General features: G+C 29.1%; 1 protein-coding gene across 5 annotated transcripts; it reads left to right on the top strand.

The window, feature by feature from the left end:
• The first annotated feature begins 708 nt into the window (after nt 1-708).
• On the top strand, nt 709-24,959 carry LOC107442533 (uncharacterized). Of its 5 annotated transcripts, none has more exons than XR_011636823.1 (4): nt 709-876; nt 18,585-18,640; nt 22,246-22,318; nt 24,681-24,959. XR_011636823.1 is itself a non-coding variant. In XM_016056125.3 (2 exons), exon 2 carries the CDS (start codon nt 4,923-4,925, stop codon nt 12,171-12,173), a length of 7,251 nt encoding a protein of 2,416 aa, XP_015911611.2. In that variant the 5' UTR covers nt 709-876; nt 4,909-4,922; the 3' UTR covers nt 12,174-12,410. The 5 variants fall into 5 exon arrangements, 1 of the variants encoding a protein (XP_015911611.2); XR_001583880.4 differs by lacking the exon at nt 18,585-18,640 and adding an exon at nt 14,763-15,145 and having other exon boundaries at nt 712-876; XR_011636824.1 differs by lacking the exon at nt 18,585-18,640.
• The last annotated feature ends 418 nt before the right edge of the window (nt 24,960-25,377 follow it).

The following is a 25,377-nucleotide window of genomic DNA, read 5'->3' as shown; positions in this document are numbered from 1 at the left end:
TTCCATAAAAACCCACCCATAATATTTTTTAATCCTCATCAAAGGAGAAGATTAAAGTGTTTACGTAATTAAACAAATAAAAACAAGAAAATACATCGAAATATGATAAATCGCAGGTGAAGGTGGCAGCTGAATAAAACACCTAGACCTGTTTGATTGCGGGAGACGACAAAAAAAGATGAATGACGTTCATAGAAACACCCTCGTATTTCAACCTGAAATCGAGCAAAATGTTTTTAAATGTAATTTGGCAAATTTCAATAACGTTTTCGTTTTTTCCTAACTTAAGAATTTCTTTACGACATCAAATGAACATTCTTTTTGCTTTCTCTCATTTTAAATAAGAATTTTCAAAATGAATATTATATTTTCCTGCTAATTAATTAACATTTCATGACAGTTTAGGACTGAAAAATGAGAAAAGCTAAATTTATTTTTTAAACATATTACTGAATTCGGCAGACACTAGAATTAAAATGATTTGTATAACTGACTGTATAACTGACTAACTGGTAATTTCATAACCTTAGTGATTGATAAAACGTCTATTGAGTTTATGCAACGCCAGCAAAAAAGGTTTAAAAGAGATTATGCATTAATTTTCTATGAAGATCATAACAGAAAAGCAAATTTTATTTCATTATTTTCAGAGTTGTGATTAAGTTTTATCTATTGCTGAAGATAAGTGATGGCTGTTGTCTCCTGACAAGAATTATCGCCTGTCAAATGAAAAACATTAAATGCTTTCACTTCTTTATATTTCTTTCTTCTTAAACAAACTGACTGGAATTTTTGGATTCTTTTGAAAGTTTACGACTTAACAAATTACATTACGACTATGATCTCAATGTAACCCAGTGTTCATCAAATTAAGAAGTAAGTTTAAATCGCATTTATCTTTCGAAAAACAAATTAGTTTGAATTAATTTCAATCACTGAATACGATTTTAAAAAATACATATGAATACTTATGGCACGTGATGTTTTTTATTTAGTACTTGGTTGATAGTTTTTCTATATCTCAGAAGTATTATATCTCCTATGTATTACCTAACTTAATTTAATTGAAAATATAGTATTCGTAAATATTGAAGTATATATGATGAATATATTGAATAATATAATATTTACTGAAAAGTTACTGTATCACTGTAATTAAATAAAAAAATACTGTAAATACTGCGGTGTAAAATTCTACGGTGAAAATTTATTTTATTGTAAAATGGCTTTTACGAATGCCGCACTTAGAGTATCAGTACTTTTAACCGTAATTTGATTAGGATATACTGATTGGGATATTAATTTGATTAGGATATATATTACAGTGTAGTTTAAACGATTTTTATCTGTTTTGTAAAAATTTTAAAATTATTATCCCTACGAAATAATCCTCATTTTTTTTAAAAAAAATAATTTTTACATTATTGTTTTTTGACACACCGTCGTAAATATTCTTGCAATAATATGTATTAATATTTTTAACTATCTTAAGTGGACGTGTCATTATTCTTATTGTTTGAGTTTTCAATAAGAAATTATCTTATTTATGATAATAATTTTCTATCATTAAAATAATATAAATGCATCAACAGACAAAAAAAAATTGACATCATTAAAAACATCAAATTTCAGACTTGTTTAATCAGCTTTAATCTGAATCAAATTTGAGTTCTTGCAATTTTTTCTTCATTTTTCAACGCTTCATTTCGTTTGTTTACATGTTCGTTTCCTCTCCTCCCGCTGTGATGTATATATATATATATATATATATATATAACTGATTCTTTTTAAACATGACAATTCGGACCAAAAATTTCTTCAAATTTAGTCTTCAAAATAATCTGAAATTTTTTTTGTATACTTCTTTAGTTACATTTATTAATATCTTACAGACAGCAGTGCAGTTTATTGACATTTGCTTGAGCAAAAAAAATAAACTAGAAATTCACCAAATCTTGAATGCCAGGAAAATAACATATTAGCTTAGAAGTTTAAAAAACAGTTATTTTAAGTTAATAGTAAGTAACTCAACTTAAGCCTTTATGTTTGATGGACCATAAATTGCTTAAATTAATTCTTTTTATCCATCATCCATTCTTTCCATTCTTTTTATCCAATTCTTTTAATCAAATTTTTTTTGTTGCTAATATGTACAGAATAAAATTGTGTATAATAATCAATCATTAAATAAATAAATAACTTTGATTACATCCAACTATATTACAATCACACATAAACTTGGTATTATATTAATATTTGCTTTTCCTCTGTACAGTATTAACAGTTAAAAAATTTTTTGGTAACATTTCAATGTCCTGGAATTCATAAGCCAGGAAAATGACAGCCAGGACAATGACAAATTCGCCATTTTATGGCATGTAACTTTAATTTAATATTTTGGCCTAAGACGTTTACATTCTGCAGAAAACAACAGGGTTTCTTAAAATTACTCAGATAAATCTATGCAGTTTATGTTATTAATGATTTCAAGAAGCCAGAAAAATGACAACGCAAAAACCTACTCATCTTGAAAAATTTTTTGAAATAGATTTTGACCCAGAAAATTGGTTCTTTATTCACGCAACAAGACATGTTCATATAGGAGGATATCTAATCAATCTATTAATACAAGATATTGATTGCTGGTTCCATCTATTTTGGTTATAAACCTCTAAATAAAAGTAGCCAGGAAAATGACTGATCTTCTTGGGACAAACAAATTATTGACAGAAAAAATTATTTTAAACGAATTTTTTGTACATAATAGCCTCTGCGTATATTCTAGAAATGCTTATACCGGCTGAGATAAAAAAAAAATTAGATATTGAAAAATTTATGGGAAGTTTCGAAGCTAGTTACTATAGGAGACATTGTTTGGGACATGGCAGGAAAATGACATTTTGAAGTTCAATTAATTTTTTTAACTATACAAAACAGTCAATGCTAGTGCAAAGTCATTTTAAAATGCTAAGAGCAATGCTGTTTATTAATTTTTTTTAAAAAAAAAGTTCTTTTAGTATTATAGTATAGCAAGGGACAGTGAATTGTCATATTTCGTGAGAATCACCCATATATATATATATATATATATATATATTATCTATGCTCAAAACATCATTTCAAAAAGATAATGAAATTGTAAATTCCTCTACCAATTTACTACCCTTAATAGCTCAATTAAGTGCGATACCTGTTCCTTGTAGCCTTTATTGAAGAGCAAACAGATATTTTAGGATGTTTTAAAACTAATTAGGTATAAAAATAATAAAAAAAATTATAATTTATCAGTCACTAAACGAAGTATAATTTAATTACTGGGCATATTGGTAAACATATTTATGATTAAGTAAGTGCTTAGACGTAATGAATAAAAATGTATCTCGCATTAATAATCTAAAAACATAGAATTTTTTTAATAATGTATGTGTGAAAAATGTTTCGAAACATTCTTTTAGCTTTTGCCATGAATGAATTAATAAATTTCTCAACGAAAATAGGATAATTAATTAATTTTTGAACAAAAATTGAATAATCAATTAAATATCCAACTATAATGTAAGCAACGAATGTTCGGTCACATAAATTATCTCTTTTCAGTTGCACGCGAAATATTTCAAGTATATTCTTTTATTTTTAGAAATTGTATTAGATTATTCAAACTCATATTAAATGTTTTAAATAAAGTTAGAATATGCAATAGAGCGTTTGTAAGTTTTTAACTAAAATAATTTTTATCACATGAAGTTGTTGAAAATTATTTATATAAACCACTTCCTAAACTTATATGTCTTCGATTTTGAGAACAGAGTCTACACAAAATAATTTTGTGCAGAAAATAAGACCACTTCAAACAATGTTTAATTGAAATGCATTTCCAAATTTAAAACGTGAAATTTTCGACACATAAAACAGAACGACATATAATACATAGTTCGACATAACATATTTTCCAAATTAGGAAAACCACACATACATTGAGGGAATGAAACAGAATTCCCTTGAAAAGCGACAATATCTTTTAGCAAGAATTAGTCTTTGTTTTTGATTCCGTAACTGAAAATATCGTTCTTCTTTCATTAATTGACAGAGGTTTTCCTTTTTAATTATTAAAATAGGTAGTTTGTGCGCAAACATTTATAATAAGAGGTTTATAATAAGAGGTTTACTTTAATGATTACTGAATTAAAAGATAATTAAGCCACATTTCTTAATTTGCATTTAATTTTTCATACACTAATGAAATATTTAAAAACGTACATAATGCATGTGCATATAAGAATTTTCAAGTATGTGATTATTGTCAAGATGTGTCTGTTGGTCAATGTAATTCAAGTATGCATGATTACGTCAAGAATTTTTAAGCGTATAAATTACATTAATATTGCAACAATACATTAACATTTATAACTACAAAATACTGAGGTGAAAATTTCTTGGATTCTAGTGAAATTGATTGAAGTTCCTAAATATATGGGNAAAAATTAAAATCGCATAGTATATATATATATATATATATATATATATATAACTTTTAACTTTTAACCCTTTATCTACTGACGGTACTTAAAAGTACCAATCACTTTAAACTATTTAATTAAAGTGGTATTTTTAAGTAACACTTTAATTAATTCTTAATTGAATTTTTTTTCATGTATGTTTCTTAATTATCAATATGACAGCTAAAAAAAATATATTTATGAAAAAAATTTCAGTAGTTCGTAATGCAGTAGATAAAGGGTTAAAGAATTTCAAAGATTTCTTCTTTCATAAGTTTTTAAAACAAAAAAAAAACATCAAAAGACACATTAAATACCATTCAAATTGTTCTTTTAATTTCGATTTCATTCCAAACAGGGGATTTAAATGTTTAAATCATTTTTCTAGATTATTTTTTCTCTTCTTTAATAGCTTGAGCTTCTACGATGGATGCAAGAAGCCTGGAGATTGATACTCAAGTGCAAGGGCTATTAGAATTACTAAAGAAATCAGAGATTTCAGCAATCAACCAAATTCTGCAGTTCAATGGATCAAATCAACGCTGTATTTACATAAATGTTTTAAAATCAATAAAAAACGCCATAGAATTCAACGATGAAGTGAACTTTGAAGAGTTATGTCGCATCTTGGCATTAATAACCAATGTTAACATTTCTACCCATTTATTTTCGTACTTTAGTTACAACGACAATCCATTTAAAAAATCTAATGTGGTGATAATGGCTTGTAAACACAATCGTTTAGAATTATTGAACAACATATTCAGTGATAATTCGTCGACTATCAGTGATCTCTCGACTAAAGTAGGGGCAACTTTTCCATTGCCAACCGATCAGGATGAGGAAGGCCACAATGCCTTCTATTATTCTGTGCGCTCAGGGAATACGCAACTTCTGGAAGTTCTAATGAAGAAGTGGCCAATGAATTATTTTTCTTCTCGGAAAGAAGAATTGTGCTCACTCCTATCGGAAAGTTTAAATGAGTTAATGCTGAAAAACGTGGATATATCAATTGAAATTCAAATATTCATACACAGTTTTTTACTTGACTACTACTTCGAGGAAAATCCACCATCTGAGTCTAGTGATTATTCACATAATGACATCCAAGAGAGTTTATCACTTATTTTGGAGTACAGTGACTTGTATGAAACAAAGTACGCAAACAGCAAATCGAAAGACCTGCTGATTGTTTTAGGGAAAGGGATCGCGCGAAATATATTCACTTTGAAAAAATGGCTGAAATCTACGTATGACCGGATTCCTTGGGAAGAAATGGAATTTCACCTAATCTCGCACATCCGGTATCTGAACAATCAAGGATGTTACATTAATTGCTGCGTAACGGAGACTGATTTTCTCAAGTACCTGGCGACCTTTTCTGAGTGTTTAGAGAACGAAACTAAAGATATCAAGTTTACAGACATAAAAAATTTATCGACATTTCCTAACAAAACACGTGGTGATATGATTAACAGCATTACCCATAAATATTCCCACTTTGAAGAATTTTACCAAAATTATGAATTCATTCGTGATTATGAATCCCTTAGCATTATTAAGAAATGCGTTGATGCAGTGACAGAGGTGAATACTGTAGAAAAGAGCGGGAAAACTGTTATAGTCAGGGCATTGCAAGTGATGGGAGAAAATTTTAAAAATACATTGGAATCGCCTAAATTGTCTTCTGGAACAAGTGATTATTTGATGTCATTTTTACCTAAGGAAACTGTTAGAATTATAAAAGCTTTGCGAAACTCGTTCTCGCATGGTTTTCCTTTGGCAATCTGTCACGAAATAGAAGAAATGTATGGTTCTGAATTCTACGTTCGAGTTCAGAATGATCTGAAAAGTTTAAACGTTGGAATCACTTCAGCATTTCAGAAAATAAAATTTGAGATTTTCAGAACTTTGTTGAAAAAAATTTGTGATTGCGAAGACATTGACGTGTTGAAAGACACTTTTCATATGATAAGATTGATATGTTGCAAGAATGATGTATCCCAGTTTTTTCCAAGAAATAATGCCGTGATTGAAGTCGAAAAACTGGTATCTGATTTGGATAAAATAATGAGGAAAAAAACGCATTTTGAAAAAAGTCTGTTTTCAAAAATAGCAGAAATTATCAGTTTTGAGAAGCAATTTTTAGAAATATCCGAAACCGAATTTCAGAAACATCTTAATATGCTAAATTCAAATTTTACTCCTGAGTATGAAATGAGCAGTCACGACATTTTTTCAACGAAGTGTAGAATAAAGTGTAGGTTAGACATCATAAATCCTTTATACAATTCAGAAGGATTAGAAAACATTAATTCATTAATAAGCGAAATTTACCGCAGTATCGGAAAAGGAAGAATAAATTCACATGCCTTATCTTTGATTTCCAGAATTATTTACATGACTGTGCGTCGAAATCATGAAATAAAAAATCTACATGAATTCAGAAAATTTTTTCAGAAAACTGAAAAAATAACCTTTAAGACTATTAAGAACAGAAAACTGATACAAACATTAAGTTATCAAGAAATCTTATTGAATGATATTACAGCTATAAAAAGACTTGTGGAAGAGAATAATTTGTCTGAAAATAACATCGAATCATTTTTCATCTATAAAAATAATTTAAAAATGCAAGCAGAAATTGAAATGCTTATTTTATCAATTTTGTCTAGTTTGGAGCATTCTAATTATTACTTAATAACTAGTCAGCAATACAACGAAGTCGATAACCCATTATTAGTTGGTAGATATCTCAGGAATTATCTAGCTCATGGAAATCCTTTAGTAGACATTTTAATGGATTCAACTCAATTGATATTCCTATTTGCTATGAAAATTATAAAACATGATATATATCGCAAAGGAAATATCACAATCAAGCGTGTGAGAAATAAATCAAATGCAAGGTATACTGTAGAAAATCAGGAGCGATTATTTCGTGCGTTGTCTGGCAATTCCTTAGATGAAGTGAAGCATTGGATAAGACAAGGAGCTGATATTTATGGACGGAACAGCAATTTGATGACAGCTTTACACTTCGCAGCAAAATCTTCCAACATTGACATTCTTAAGTTCTTGATTGATCGGGGATTGAATCCAAAGGCCAAAGATTTTCATAAAAGAAATATTCTCCATGTATCTGCAGCTTTTGGAAGCAAGTGTATAGTTGAATACATTTTAGAAGAGCTAAAAATATCGGTAGATGAAAAGTGCGAGCGCAAGCAATCACCTCTCCACGTTGCGGCAGAGAATGGTTGTTTCGATGTTGTTGAGACGTTGCTGCACCACAGAGCTAAAACTGATGTTGTAGATGTCGCTAATCAGACGGCACTACAAAAAGCTGTAATAAATAATAGAATGGAAATAGCTGAATTGTTTTTATGTAACAACAAAAATATTAATTCAATCCGGGACGAGAATGGATTTACGTTATTACATATTGCCGCTGAATTTGGTTTCTTGGATATGGTTGTTTACTTACTCGATGAGGGAGCTGATGCTAATTCTGAAACGACGGAACATTTAACCACTCCATTGCATCTCTCTTCTTTTTTTGGTCACCTAGAAGTTGTTAAGATATTAATTTCACGGGGAGCAAGCGTAAGTGCAAGAGCAAAAGAGGGCTTAACTCCTCTACACATCGCTGTTGAGAGCGGACACCAGTCTATTGTTGAATACTTACTTGAAAATGGTGCTAATATAAATGCTATGAGTAGCCAAAAATGTTTACCTTTGCATTATGCCTTTAGAGAAAAACACATGAGGATTTTTGAAATCTTGATCACAAACGGGGCAAGACTGGAAGATATTGAGATATGTGGTGATTCTGCATATAAGTATGCTATTTTAAATAGAAATTTAGACGTAATTAATTATTTGATTGAAAATGGAGTTCCTATTAATCAAAGGGATCCTGAGGGCTGCACTCCTCTTCATTTAAGTATAAAATACGTTACAAATGATATCTCGAAGCGATTAATTGAACATGGAGCAGATGTAACTGCCGTAGATCTGAAAGGTTTTACTCCTTTGAGACTCGCAATACTTGGTGGAAATTACGATATAGCTAGTACTCTTTTATTAAGCAGGAAGGCTTTTTCTCTAAGTACTGAAAATGGGTACACATTGTTACATTGTTGTGCTTTAACCACAAAATATATTGCTATATTTTTTAAACAGTTGGGTATGATAGTTAATGTAGTGAATTATGATATGTTCGCATCTAACTCAAATATGTTTACAATCTTTAAAACTCTTGTAGAAATGGCTACCAATGCGATGGGTAGTAGTGTGATGAAATGGTTACAGTGGAAAGATAATAAGGGTATGACTGCGCTGCATCTTTCTTGCCTCTCGGGTAACACTTATATTGTTCAATATCTTGTCAACAAGCTGCCTGATCTTAACATACCTAACGACAACGGATATACACCTTTGCATAGCGCCGTTGAAACGAATCATCTTGAAGTTGTTAATTTACTGTTATCGACTGAAAAGTGTTCTTTAAATTCTATGACATCTGAAGGCAACACTGCTTTATGCTTAGCTTCAGAGTGCAATTTCACTGAAATAGCTCGTGTGTTAATCAAAAATGGAGCTGATGTAAATGCTGGATATCCACTCATGAAAGCTATCCAAGGTGGGCACGAAGAAATGTGTTTGATTCTTCTACAACAAAACGAAATATATTCAGGGAAGCAGTTTAAAGGTGATATAGATAAGTTTCTTCAATACGCTTCATTCAATGGTATGGAGCGAGTGGTTTCTTATATTTTGCATAATAAATCACTAACAGAAGATTTCAGTTTAGAAGAATCTTTGTTTCGTGCTATTGAGTGTGGCTATGAGGACATTGTAACTATTTTCTTAAATCATGGAGCTGATGTTAATTATATTTTAATAAATAATTTTACTTCAAATTTGCATCTAGCAGTTAAACGAGGCCATTCCAAAATCACAAAATTACTGTTAGATAGAGGAGCAGACATTAATAAGCTGGATTCAGAGAATCGAAGACCTATAGAGTGGGCTGTATGGTATGATCGTTTGGATCTCGTAAAAATAATTTTCCAGAAGAAAACTACAAACGTAAATGCAAAATTGAATGGTGATTATACTTTGTTACATATTGCTGCTGAGTATGGCCACCTAGACATAGTCAAATTTCTAATAAGCGAAAATGCCTCATTACGTGCAGTTAACAGTTTCAACTCAAAACCCATACACTTAGCAGCACGAGAGGGACATTTACATATTGTTGAATATTTTATTCAATGCGATAAAACTTTATTAAGGGAACGTGGATGTGCTAATATGAATGTTCTTCATTATGCGGCTCAAGCTGGTCAAACAGATGTCGTTAAATATTTCATTAAAAAAGGAATTAATATAAACGAATCTGGTGATAATGGAGCCCGACCCATTCATTTAGCTGCCATGTTTGGTTTCGAGGAAGTCCTCAGGGTACTGCTCAGCAACGGTGCAATTTATGACTGCTTTCATGATATCTTTCATAGAACTCCATTATTACTTACTGATAGTGCAAATATTAAAAAGTTTCTACTGATGATTAAAGAAATTTTTCACTCAGTTAAGAGTAACAACGTTTCTAATGTAAAATTGCTTATTGATAAAGGAGCCTGTATCCATGCCATGGATTCAGATCATGCAACGCTTCTGCATTATGCTGTAGGGGAGGGTAATACGGAAATTATTCAATTACTACTGGAATACAAGGCAAATCCTAACGCATTTGGAGGACAAAATGTCACACCGCTTCACATCGCGTCCAAGTATGGAAAATATGAGGCAGCAAAACTTCTGTTAGAAAATGGGGCTATTTATAATGCCATGTCCACTGACAGAAAGACTCCTCTAGATTTAGCTTCAAGCAAATATATTAACGACTTATTAAAATTCATTGACATTGTTTTCAAAAATGTACAAAATTGTAATATTAATATTTTAAGTACTCTAGAAAAAGTTGAAAATTCTGAATTTTTAAAATCTATAGCATTTGCAAAAAACAACGAAGAAAAAACTCTAATGACTTGTGCAGTAAAAAATGACTTTCCCAAACTGAAACACCTCGAGAGTATAATTGACAAGGATTTTGAAATTGCTAGACATAAAATTATTCAGATACTTAACAAGCCAAAATACGCTCTAACCAATCTAAACGATTTTCAGAAGAAAACATCCCAGAACCTTGGTACAGATATTCCTGATATCTTTGAAAGTAGAAAATCAACATCATTGTCAAGCCAAGACTATGAAAAATTACTTCGTGCCTGTACGAAATTTATAAGAAATGAGAAAGAGTTTAATGCTGATTCTTTAAAAATGCAATCCTTCGTAGCTCAAGCAATGCATGGTCAAGGTCAAAACATCGAAGCATTTCAAATTTTTAAATATGTTTTTCAACAACAAAGCGAAATGTTTGGTCTAAATGATTTTGATACTTTAAGAACTTTGTCTGGTATGGCGTCAGTTTTAAACAGCCTTGAACACTATGAAGAGGCTTTGAAAGCCTATAATATTGTTTTCGAAAAGCACCTTGAAATTTATGGTCCGGACAATCCCCTGACTTTATTTACGCAAAGTAAAATAGGTCTAACTTTAGCTAAATTAGGTAAATACGACGAAGCCCTTTCCACCTACAAATGTGTTTATGAATCTAGAAAAAAAGTTTATGGTCCTTTTCATGCAAATACTTTAAGAACATTCCATAACATAAACTCTATATTATGTTATATAAATAAACCTAATGAATCTGTGGAAGGCTTGAGAGAAATTTTAAATATTCAGGAAAAAGACTTAGGTCCAAATCATAAAGATACAGTAAGAACAAAACAAAGTTTGGGATTGATATTGTTTAATATGGGGAAATTTTTTGAAGCTAGTAAAATTTTGAAAGAAAATATTGAAAATCTAAAATATGTTTTGGGAAATGAACATTCCGAAGTTTTGAAATCAGAAAATCTAATAGAGGCTATGAAATATCCTTTGGATGATTTAAATTTATGGAGATCAGGAGATTTAAAGAAAACTAATGCCCATGTTCCAACAGTAGAAGAGTTAGAGCTGCGTCACCTCAGAAGCACTATTTCCGAAGGTAGAACTCTTCTACATTTTGCTGTACATAGAGGCAATATATCTGTGGTTAAAATTTTATTACAGAAGAAATGTGATGCTATGCAAGCAACTATTAAAGGAAATACGGCTTTGCACATTGCATCGTCTAAAGGACATGCTGAAATTGCCGAGTTATTGCTCATGCATGTTAAAGGTGAAAACGTACATCATTTGTCGACATTTATAAATGCCAAAACAAAAAACTGTGGTAACTCGGCACTGCATGCAGCAGCAAATTTTGAAACCGCCATTACTTTGCTTAAGTATGGAGCAATCTATAACATACAAAATAAAGACTGTAAAACACCAAAGGATTACACAACCTTAAAGGAAATTTCTGACTTTCTACAGCTCATTGATGAACTTTTCATGTGTGTTTCAATTGGAGACAACAGAATAATGTCCAAGTTAAAGATTCTTGGTTTTGAGGAGAAAATAGCAGTCTCAAAGGCTAGAAATGAACAGAAATTTACTTTGCTTCAAGTTTGCTTAGCCAATGGACATAAACAACTATTGAAGCAATTGAATTTAGTAATGTAGTCTGCAATTCTATAAACAAATATATATATATTTGTTAACACTATTAAAAAGTTATAAGATTTAGTATTTCCACATTTTAACTTTGATTTTTACGTATTGTATGTTATGTACTGTTATGCTGTACTATGTTCAACATCATTTATGAACTTTTTGTAATATTAGAATTTTCTTTAAATGTGTTTTATCGTTATGTGTATGATTGAATTACCTGTATGATTAAATTTTCTGTGCTAAATATATATGTACATAGAATTATGAGCATCATTAACCTCCTGAAAAAATATATATGGTGTTATATAACTCGAAACTTAATTACAATCTCTTTTTTCATCAAAGACAGAATATGAATCATTTATAAATTATCTTTAGCTGCAGTGAAATATTTTTTTGTAGAGGATTTAATTTAATATTGCAGCTAAAATAATAACCTGTTATAATGTATTTTTAAGGTAAAATAATAGTTTTAAATAAAAAAAAGGAAAGAAAAACGAGTTATATTCACAAAGAGTGACTTTTGTTTGGAAATTTTGTTTAGCGTTTTATACTTATACTTCAAGAAAATTTTATTTTACGAATTGAAAAAGCGTCTAAGTTGAATTAAATGTTTCAGAACTTCGAGATTGTTTTCCTTTCTTGTATAATTATTNAAATCCGTTGATATCTATGTCCTGTGAATTGTTCAATATTTTGTCAAAACATTGCTATCTTTATAATATTATTTTTATATCTGATATCCTAGCTAATTTTTGAAATATTTAACTTTAAAAGTTGGCATTAGCTAGGATATCAGGTATAAAGATAATTTAATGAATAATATTTCAAAAATAGCAATGTTTTGACAAAATATTGAACAATTCCCAGGACAATATTTTTAAATAATATTTTAATTTTTTGGCAAAAACTTTTTTTTTGAAACTTTTTTTTTCTACATTTTTTTACCAGTTGTGCAAGAAAATAATTAAGAAAAAAAAAATGTGTCTATTAAAGCGACAAATACTTACAAATTTTGTTTATATAGTACGGTTGACCTTTCAAGAAAAAAAGAAAATCGTTGAAAACTGAAATATTTTTTTAAGTTCAAATTTCCCGCCAAGCAAATTTGAAAACATTTTTATAAATGCAATTTAATTTTATGCAATCACATAAATTATTTCAGATTTTTTTGCAAGATCTAACAATATGAAAAAAAAAATTTTTTTTTTTTATAAATCACATTTTTGGATACACATTAAATATGAAAAAATTCCATCAGTTTGGGAAAATGCGAATTATATTTCGACTCTCATATAAATGAAATTTATTACTGTTTACTAGTTTTAATATTGGAAAATTTTTTGGAAAAAAAAAATTTAAAAACTTGGATGCCAAAATTTTTTTTTTAAAAAATGCCAATTTTTTTGTTTTTTTTTCTGAAAAACTACAGATATATAAAATTTTCGAAATCAATTTTGACAAAAAGTAGCACAAAATTAATTGGAGTATGAGATAATTACAATAACTAATAGTCTGCAGTGAAGTAATGAAATACCGATTTTTCTACATACTTAATTATTTTTTATCTGTCATAGGACCCTCTATGGGCCGAAACGAATGTTGCCCCCTAAAATTATTCCTCATCTAGTTTATTTCAAAATTGGCGAGTCACACTTCCCTAGTTTCCCTTGTAAGTTGAATTAAATGTTTCAGAACTTCGAGATTGTTTTCCTTTTTTGTATAATTATTTTTTTTAAAATATGAGACATTATTGATTTATAATTTAATTGACCTCATATAAATCTTTTTACTGGCATAGATGACTTTAAATAACATCTATTTTATCCCTCTTCTGTACATAGATTAAAAAATAAATGCATGTATTTTTTTAGAAAAAAAAAAACAACGTAAAGATCGATGCATGCATATATGATTATAAAAGAAATTTTTTTTATCAATTCCTCATAAATATTAACAATTTTTGATAAAAAGGAATTATTTGTGTCTAGAGATGGCACAAAAATTAAATTGTTATTTTCTCCGTTTTTAAAGTTCATTATCTTTACCAATATATTGAGACTAGACCAATATTTTTAGCCAAAACTACGCTGCAAAATTGCACAATAATTTGCTCTTACACCTGCGATTCATACATGTAACTCTATATTATAAACATACATTAATGGAATGGTAAACATGAATGTTAAGATATTTTTCCGAAAATAATTTGTATAGATATCTTGTTAAAAAGTCAATAAATAGTTTAACTATAAAGTGGAACCTCGAGTATCCAAATTGTTCGGAATTAAATGTAAATCAGATAATCAAAATATTTGAATTTTTGAAGTAATACATTTCTAAAACGTAACGTGAAAAATCGAGACTTTTGTTAACTGACTTTATTTGGCTTTATATTATAATGACCAATGCGGTTATTTTGATGGCGAAACTTATGCCAGTTTACTTGACATTAATAACTATTTTTCTTTTCTTATCTTCAAAAGTATTAATGAAAAATGTTATTAGGGCATATAATAAATGTGTGAAATTGTATTCCTACCTACACTGAGGGAAAAGAAAGTAGAGTAAATGTCCATATTTTATTTTTTCTTACAGCTAGCATTGAACAGCTCAATTTAAAGTTTACTACTATCAGTGTTCGTGACAGAAGTTTTATAATTTTGAATCTCACAAATAAAACAGGCCAAGACAAATTAGCCATTGTGGAGGACCTTTTGAAGGAACTTACTCGCATTTGCGTTACCTGGTAAGGAAAACCGCAAAAATCTCTCAAGGTAAAGCTAAAAGAAAGGGGATTTTATTCCATGATTGGTCTACTACAGAGGATAATTTGCGTCAGCTTCAAGGAAAGTTTGAGCTGGGAACGCATCGATCAACCATCGCTGGATTCGAACCCGAAGCATCTCATTCAGAAGCTAGCTCCTGAGCCACTGTGGCTCATTGTCTGTTGTATTGAACCAAAGACGCTCTACAATTCGGTATTTTACTTTTCTTTTCCTTTATTGTATTGTTTTTAATCTAGTAATTCCTATGCTTTATTTCCCCCAAGCGACATCGAAAAGAATTCCTTAAGTTACGCATAGCCAATTTACTATACCTAGACATCTCTTTCGGAAGAATGTGGATACCCACTTATTTGGGTATCCAGTATATTGCATCATGCAAAAAACGTATTTTTCTAAACTTTTGATTATTTAACAAGTAAATAATCACGTACGATTAACATAACTTACAGGACACTTATTTAGCAAAAAGAGAAATACGTAAACAGTATGAATACATAATAATGAAATATACTAAATTATTATGGCTGATCATTTTGCATCTCGAATGATATGCTCAATGATTCAAAAGTTAAGAAATCATAAAATTTATAAATGGCCACTTTAATGCATATACTGGAACAAATTTTTAATATTAGCTTTGATTTCCTAGTAAGCTGAAGAATGCTATGAAATTCAAATAGATTTTCTGCCAATTAAAAACTTTTGCAAAAAAACATTTCAACAAAAAATCTACATTATAAATTCTTATAAAAATTACCCTCAAACTGGGTGCATCATCCGTTAAATTCATTTTAATGTAAAATTTTAAACTAATATGACAAGTAAATAAATATGTTAATGACTCTTACATAAATAAATGAGATTTCCTTATGTTTTACGCATTTTAATCATTTCTTGATTGATTCATAAATTGAAAAATAATGTTTTGCTTCAAATTTGCATAGTTAAACAAGCATTTAACCAAGTTGGAAAAATTTTACAGCCTTTTTTTTCAACTTAAAACATTTCCTTAAATTTCTTTTCCTGGAAATATATCAAAATTAGTACTCACGAGTAATATACTATATATATATATATATATAAAGTTNATAGCTATATATATATATATATATATTAGAGAAACAAATTTTTGGATGTTTCCGGCCCGAACTACTGTACCCATAATTTCGAGATAATGGCTATCCTCTATATTTTGAAGGTCAAGAATTATTTAGCAAATTTGAGATGATCATTCAAACCATATGGATAGAGAGTTTAGAGCATGACAATCTAATTAATTAATCAAAAGATACTGAGGTATTCGTTTTGTTTTGTACCCTGTGCATCAAGAAATTATTTGCTGCTACGTAGATCTAAATATTTCTATATTGAAATTAGCAATGTTCCCCATTGCGTAACAAACAAAATATAAATTTTGTTTCCTATTTAAAGGATGAAAACTGACATAATAGCCTTTATTTAATCATATAGAAAAGAATTCAAAATATTAATACAAATTATTTAATAATTTCTTTTTTTCTTTTTTTTGAAAAGTTAAAAATGCAGTGATAGTTTCAGCTAATTTTTAAATTTAGTATTGAATTTTAAAAAGATTTCGGCATTGTTTTAAATTAATTATTTTCAAAAATGTATACTTTTGCGACAATTAATCGTAAAGAACGTTGCATTTATATTTTTTTAATATTCTATTTCACTTAAAATTGGTTTCTGAAAGAGGAAGAAAAACTGAGGCTTACTTGCATATTACCCTCTCTCCACACTTGAATAATAATCTCCACACATAAAAAGAAAAAGAGTAAATAAATGTGTGGTAAATAACAGGTAATTATGTTATAACAGGTATCATTGACCTTTCACTTAACAGTTTAACAATAACAAAATGAATCCAAAGCTTTTCCTCTATGAACCAGAAAAATCGTGGGGGCAAGGGCACAACACTTTAGTGATCAATGGCATAGTTGTGTACATAAGCTGCTCTTATTTCCAAGATAAGCTGGTTCCCATGAATCTGAAGTTGAATGAGCTTCATGCCACCATTGAGGATCGAAACCCATTCTACCTCTCAGTGTTTACAACCACTGAGTCGTAACACGTCTTGACAGTTTAATCACGGCATAGTTTTAATTAAGCAGATTAAACTCTACCAATAGGACATTTTTTAGAGTAATACTGCTATAAAAAGATATATTCAGAAATCGAATCTAGCGCGGAATATAGTTCATAAATTTTGGCAGATATGTGCCAGATACCTTGCCAGTTTATTCTACATTCTCAGAAAATTAAGTTCAATGTTGAACCACAATCCTTACATCTATCACATCTTAATAGCAATGAACCTATAATCACATCTTAATAGCAATGAACGTTAATCTTAATAGCAACGAATTAAAAGAATAACATGGCTTCAAAGTTTTTAACAATGTTAACATTAATTAATTCATGCAATTTTTATTTTTCAAACTATTCTGACACACAACACAACACAACGTACGCACGCACGCGCGCACGCACGCACACACGCACGCACGCACGCACGCACGCACGCACACACACACACACGCACGCACACACGCACGCACACACACAGCTTGAACTACCAATATTTCCGCAATGTTTGCAATTTTCATTTCCTTCTTTTTGCTTAAATTATTTTTAACCACAAATTCGAGGTTTCATTAAAAAAAAGGAAGATGAATTTTCCTCTAAATTTATGAAAGTAAAACAAAATGAAAGGAAGAAAACAGACGCCAACTCAATGACTTTTTATTTCGGCTCATCAATATACAGCCGACCGGCCTGTGTAGGGGACAGGGAACTGTCCTCGCATCTGAAAGGTCCTGGGTTCGAATCCCGGGCAAGGCATGGATGTCTCTTTCTCCCTCTGTGTGTTCTATGTCCTTTTTCCTTTGTGTGTGAATGTTATCCGCCCTATAAACGGGTGGTGGTTGTGTGAATGGATTGGCAGAAGTCGAATTCCTGGCCATAGATGGCTCCACTGAAAACAGGAGCAATCGTACCCCCACTGCCTAAACAAGCATACGACAAAAAAAAAATCAATATTCTAAGCTACATTCTTAATGGTACAAGAGATAGACAATATTTTAAGCAGTGGATCTGACTCAAAAATTGAAGTTTTTCTGCATAAATATTTTTTTCACGATTTCAGAATATCTACTTTCAAAATGTGAAATTGCAGTAACTTGGAAAATATGGTCCCAATAGTTTCATCAAGAAAGTGATTGACTGTTTGAACTACCATTGCTTTCTCAATGTTTGCAATTTTTTACATTCTTTCAGAAAAAATTCTAATTTCTTAAGTAGATGAGTTCTAAAAATATACGTTTAAACATTTTCAGAAAAATCGGTTGACCTTGGCTCCTAATACGATTCAAAGTTTCTGCAACCTTAATGAGATCTTGAATTGAATCGTATTTCCTATCAACTTTAACCATAATGTCATGTACTAAAGTATAAAAAGTATCAAAATATAGCTCAATTTAGCGCAATATTACGGTTGAAAAAATTGGAGTGGTAATATAGTTAAATGTACGTTTCATCTTAACTTTAGCTTTTAAACAGAATTTTCCTTTTATCGTATTTCCTGTGTATGTTTTTGTTTATTTTTTTCCAGGAATCCTGTAGCCATGATTTGAAGGAAAACAAGCAAAGCAAAAAGAGAAGTGTAATGTAAGACGTATAAGAAACTGTGATATTTTTATAAAGTACCTGAAATACATTAGTGATTAAAAAAGAGAAATTTTACATTTCATTAACTCATCCATTAACTCATTCAGTTCTGTAAGAAAGTTTCAGTTGAGAGAATTATTTTCGGAATTATTTAGTAGACATTTTGGCCATAATGTCTCCATTTTTTCCGACGAAAAATGTTATCAAAGACAAATGCTATTTGATTTACAGAACGACACATATTTATGTTTATATTTAATCCATTTGCAAATAAAATTAATCAGTATACTTATTCTCTATTTATATTTGCATATTGAATGAAATTAATCGGCAAATATTGGAATACTAGTTGTCATGGTACCTAAAGATAAACATCTAGAGCCCATATTCAAGTATTTAAAAACTATTTATCTGGCACAAAACTTTGAATAATTTCTTTGAAATTAGTAAAATAAAAAATACGATTTTTCTTAACAGTACTTCAAAAAAGAACATTCTTGGAACCAGACTTTCTTATTATGTCGTATTTCGTCTTTTTATATTTGATACTTAATTTTAATTACAACATAAAAAGAGAAAAATCTACAAAGTGCTATGGTATATTTTCATATTTTAGAGGAAGCAGTTTTTTATTTTGGGTTTCTACAATCTGATGAAAAAAGATTAAGGCTAGTGGCAACCATTTATGAAAAATATTCCAAAACAGAACTGAGATGCTGAACGAGCAAACTGGTCAATGCAAATTTCTGCAATTGTGCCTCTTGTCATCTTCGAAGCTTTAGGAACAGTAATTTTTAGATTTCAGCTGTCAAATCCAATATGATAATAACCTAAAGTTGTAATTGGGTTTTCTGGTTCATTTAAATTAGAAACTTCAGACAGAAAAGTACTTCCTTTATATTTATATAATTAAGCTTGAAAAGTGAGAAAATTTTCAAACTGTGCAAAGTTAAAAAGTTTGGTTTCAGACTTTTTTGCTATTCTCTTCACAGTATTGTAATAATCCTTAAAAGTAAAGCAAACCGAAGAGGTAATTTATACTTGATAATGCAAAAACTCAATTTGCTTAAAACATTAAAAATGTGAAAAGAGTGCTCCGAAAGCTCGAAAACTGGTGCCATTATCAAGAACTCACCAGACTTATATGATTGAAAAGCGAGTCTTGCAAATGTATGCCTACAATCGAACGTCTACCATCTTTATAAATTTGAAGCGAATGAAGTTATTTCACATTTTCAAAATAGTGGTTATGTTATATTTGCTCTTTGAAAAAATTTTATACTATGCTAGCTCCTGGAAATATTTTAAGACCTGTAGTTTTAATTATATACTTTATTCAATGTAAGGGGAAAATTTTATGAATTTCTCTTTAAGTAGAATTTTAAAATTTAGTAAATGTTCACATTTATTTCAGTCACAACGCAACAATCATTATTAAATTAAATGAGATGTCGACAACAACTTATTTATATAGACCAAAATTTGAGGTAAATATTTCTAGCTATAAATAATATTTTATTTATAATTATTTATTTTATGCACTCTTCATGTGCTGTTATTTTTTTTGTTGTTGCCAAAATCGTACCTTGTCTTGTTTTTGATGATATTAGTAAACATATCATGAAACATACTGAAACATTAAGAATATAGGTTTTAAAACATACGAATAAAATTTGTAAGCAATAAAATTTTTGAGATAATAGTTCAAAACTTAGTTGATAGCCTTCTAAGTAAAATTCTTAAAGGATTTTTTGTTTTTCGCCATGGAAATTTTTAAAAATTGTTTAGCGTGCATGCAAAAAATGCCTTATATTTACATGAAAATAGCCATTTAAAAAATAATAATATAAATATTTTCTGCTAGTTTCATACGTTTTCACGCTTAATAAAACCAATTAACTATTTTTTTTGAAAATCTCATAATAATATTTCAAAAGAAAATTTCGAAACTAGTCGGATACCTTAAATCAAATCAGTTGTCTTTAAAAACTAAAGAAAAATTTTGAAAATTTCATATTTTCGCTTTTACTTTTAAATGTTTGAAGGAGGCGTTGGGGCACTACAAGATGCTGCTTCATTTTAATAAAAATGTAAATATTTATATCAGCGATAACACCAACCACATATTTATTTACTTTTCTAAGCGCTGTAATATTTGTGTATATTACCGTGCAGTAAAGATATTAAAGTAATCGGCAAAAAATTCAAAATCGAGATTTTTAAATGATTGGCATCATTGTATGACATATTAGTCATTTTAGGTAGGTAGTTTAATACTGTAGATATCTCTGCCTTTTAATTTTTGTCTAAATTGACTTTTATTGCTATTTGAACATATCAAATCAAAATTGGAAGTCATTCAAAAATTTTCTAGCGGTAACTGTGCAAAAACAAAAACATTTATCGAGAAACTAAAAAGCAAGCAAATGTATAGTAGTGATAAATCTTTTAAGAAATACTCACTGCAGAATGGCAATGATTTAATTTCGTCAGAAAAGTTAGTCGAGAATTTATCAAAAAAATGCTCGCTATATTTCTCAAACTCTAAATTGGTGACAACCTTATATTTTGCTTGCTTCAAAAACTATTGGCAAGAGAATTCAAGATCCAGCGTTAATGTAATTGTCAAAAATTATATAATGATGATTGAAAGTATATTTTGAATTTTTCACTCTGCTTTAATAATTTATTCAGAGTAATCCCTGTCATATATATTTTTTTAAAAATCAAAAAAATTATACCAGGATCACTCTTCCATACTATCTTGATTAATCTTGCAATCTTTTTTTAAAATCAAAGTGCAAACAAAATATTGCGGGATTATCTTCTCACTGCGTCATCACGAGTAATCCTGTCATAATTATTTTTGAAATCAGTATGCAAATATATTATTGCAAGATTTTTTCTCACTGTACTATTCTGAGCAATACGTAAGGGTTTGTATAATAATACAAGGGTCCATTGACTTCTAGACTTAATATTTTCTTAATTTATTAGGATCCTTTGACCTTATTTCAATTCGGTGGTTCCCCTTATTTGTGTTTTAAATGTTTAATTATCATTATCCCTTGTGGCATATTTTGAACAACTTGTAGTGTATACCTNAAAGAACTTCCTTTATATTTATATAATTAAACTTGAAAAATAAGAAAGATTTTCAAACTGTGCAACAGTGCTTCTCTTCACATTATCGTAATAATCCTTAAAATCAAAGCAAACCGAAGAGGTAAGATATACTTGATAATGCAAAAACTCAATTTGCTTAAAACATTAAAAATGTTAAAAGAGTGTTCCGAACTCTCGAAAACTGGTGCCAATATCAAGAGTCACCAGACGTAAATGATTGAAGCGCGAGTCTTGCAAATGTATGCCTACAATCGAACGTCCATTTTTATAAATTTGAAGAGAATGAAGTTATTTCACACTTTCAAAATAATGGTTAAGCTATATTTGCTCTTTGAAAGAATTTTATAATATGCTAGCTCCTGAAAATATTTTAAGACCTGTACTTTTAATTATATATTTAATTTCATATACACGAAATATTTCATGCATTTCTTTTTAAGTAGAAATTAAAATTTTATAAATGCTTACATTTATTTCAGTCACAATGCAACAATCATTATTAAATTAAATGAGATGCCGACAACAACCTATTTATATAGACCGAAATTTGAGGTAAATATTTCTAGCTATAAATAATATTTTATTTATAATTATTTATTTTATGCACTCTTCATGTACTGTTACTTTATTTTTCCGAAATTGTACTTTGTCTTGTTTCTGTTTCTATCAGTATATCATGACATGCTGAAGCATTAAGAATATAGGTTTCAAAACATTACGAATAAAAGTTTGTAAACTATAATTCTTAATCGAGAGGTAGAGCAATTTTGTTTCTCAGCTTAGGTCAACTAATGTAAAGTATAAGATAAAAACGTTAAAAATACATAAGAAAAATATGTTATACATTATATAGAATAATATTTTATTGCCTCTACTCGAAATTAAATACTCTTATAATTTAAGGTGTCTGACTCTTTCAAAAAAATGATATTGTGCAATCGAGTTTAATACAACTTTAGAGTTCCTATACTCTTAGCTTTCTAAAAATATTTTACTTTTATTTTAACTCCAGTTATTTATAAAGTTATCAAAGTTCTTCTGCACAAGGATAACAGGGGATATATTAATGATTTTAAGTCTTTAAATGCAAAATTAGATATCTTTATCTCAAAATCAGATTTTTTCACATTTTACATTACCTTAAACACGATTTCCATGTATTTAGAATAATTGTTTATAATTTTTACGAGTGTTTAGGATTATAATAAATATGTTTTGAAATACAGACTACAGAGTAAAAAGAAAAATTTTATTTTTCACTAAGACAAGTGCGAAAATTTTTAAAAATTTGCATTTTTAATTACATTGATCCCTAGCTTAGTTGTAAATTCAATTGTTTTTGAGATAATAGTTCAAAACTTAGTTGATAAAACATAACTTTCTAAATAAAATCATCAAAGGAATTTTTATTTTTTACAGTGTTTAGCGTACATGCAAGTTACAATTTTTCGACCATAGCACTAATCTAAATTCAAATATCATAAAATTCGTTTCTAAATACCAAACACTCCACCCAAATATTTATATCAGCAATAACACCAACCACATATATTTATTTACTATTACAAGAGCTGTAATATTTGAGTATATTACCGTGCAGTAAAGAAATTAACGTAATCGGCAAAAAATTTAAAATCGAGATTTTAAATTTTAAGACCGAGGAAAATCGAGATTTTTAAGTGATTGGCGTCTTTGCATGATGATTTACATATTAGTCATTTAAGGTAGGTAGTTTAATGCTGTAAATATTTCTCAGCCTTTTAGTTTTTTTCTAAATTTACTTTTATTATTATTTGAACAGATCAAATCAAAATCGGCAATCATTTAAAAATTTCTTAATGAAAACTGCTCAGAAATAAAAGCATTTATCGATAATCCAAAAGCAATTAAATGCATAGTACTGATAAATCTTTTAAGAAATACTGATAGCAGAATTTCAAGTCTTCTTAAAAACTTACACCAATACTATAAAAAAGAAATTTTATTGTTTCACCTTCGTCTGATTTTAATTTTTGGACAATATCTTAATTTTTGCGTAATATTAAGTTCGAGAAATTTTCAGCGGCATCCAAATCGGTTTCAAAAGTATAAAACATGCAATTAAGTTTCAAAAAGAAAATCTTTAAGCAGACAAATTAAAAATACTAAATTACCTGTACAAAAATTACTAGAAGCATACTTTTATTGCTATAAAATTTTGCAAGAAAATATTTCTATTCAAGCTATTTCTACTAATCTAATAAATTGAATCCTTATTTAAATAACTGTTGTGAAAGATATTTGGCTATCCAATATTAATCTTACATCAAAAATTTGTAAAATTATTTAGAAAACTAAAATTAAAATAATTAATTTAAACTACAAAACAACGACGACAAAGGGTTCCAAAGTTTCAACCATTTGTCATTTGGGTAGTAACTAAAGTTCCATGTTAAGTGATACCAATCTGTAATTGAACCTTATAATTAGTAAATAGGATTTAGTAAATAGGACAATTTTGCAAAGAGAACTATTTCTCCTAATCTAATAAATCGAATCCTTATTTTACTAACTGTTATGAAAGATAAGGCTATCCAATATTAATCTTACATCAGAAAATTTGTAAAATTATTAAGAAAACTAAAACAAAAATAATTAATCTAAGCTACAAAACACCGACGGCAAAGGGTTCTAAAGCTTCAACCATAAGTCATTTGGATATTGACCAAAGTTCCATGTTAAGTAATACCAATCTGTAACTGAACCTTATAATTAGTAAATAGGATATTACGAAACTGACAAACTAAAATGCATCCACACTGTGTATTGAATTTTACTCTTTAGTTTACATCAGAAACTATTGCGTTCTGATGTGTTTGTCAATTGTTTTTAATTATCATCGACCTTGAAAGAACTGTAAAATGTTATCTTTCAGAGTGTTGAGTTATGGAGCAACATAGGGGGTTACATCGGAATATGACTCGGGATATCTCTCATCGCTTTGTTTCAATTTTTTGAAACAGCGACTGGCATCCTTGTTCTTCTTCTTCAGAAATTTCATGTTTCAGTCAGAAGATTTGTTGTGCAAATTTTAAAACGTTGAATTCTCTGTGTATTGTAAGATGAAAATTTATAAATGTCTTTAAAAATAAGTTACAATTTCCAAAACTGGATGAGCTTTTTTTGCGACGCTAAATAAAGTTCTTTTCCTTCTCTAGAATGTGTTGGAGAATATTCAATTTTCTGTTTTCTTTCATTCTTTTTAAACAATTGTAGCACGTGCGTTTCGTTTTACAGTTTGCTTCGGCTACAGTCTATCAACGCCTTCATTATATGTATTTTTTGACTACATGTCAAAATGAATGTTAAAGCAAGAAAAATACGAAAACCTACCGAAATCTATAGAATTACTATTGACGCAGACAAGTCTAAAAAAAAAAAACTTAATGTATCAAACTGGGTTTTATGGCTTTATAACGTTTTACTCAGTAGTGATATATTGCATTTTTATAGCATGTTTGGGATTTTCTTTATTAAATATGAATTTGCGATTTTTGTTGAGTATTCTATTGCCACTTTAGTGACAAATAATTTAAAAATGCATATTAAATGTGGTCATTACAGGGTCCCAC

The sequence above is a fragment of the Parasteatoda tepidariorum genome, chromosome 5 (assembly GCF_043381705.1).
Source record: "Parasteatoda tepidariorum isolate YZ-2023 chromosome 5, CAS_Ptep_4.0, whole genome shotgun sequence".
Taxonomy (NCBI): Eukaryota; Metazoa; Arthropoda; class Arachnida; order Araneae; family Theridiidae; genus Parasteatoda; species Parasteatoda tepidariorum.
This window is presented reverse-complemented; position numbering and strand designations above follow the sequence as displayed.

What these genes read in the sequence shown, in the direction of transcription:
- LOC107442533 (XM_016056125.3), top strand. Translation starts at nt 4,923, where the DNA reads ATGGATGCAAGAAGCCTGGAGATTGATACTCAAGTGCAAGGGCTATTA.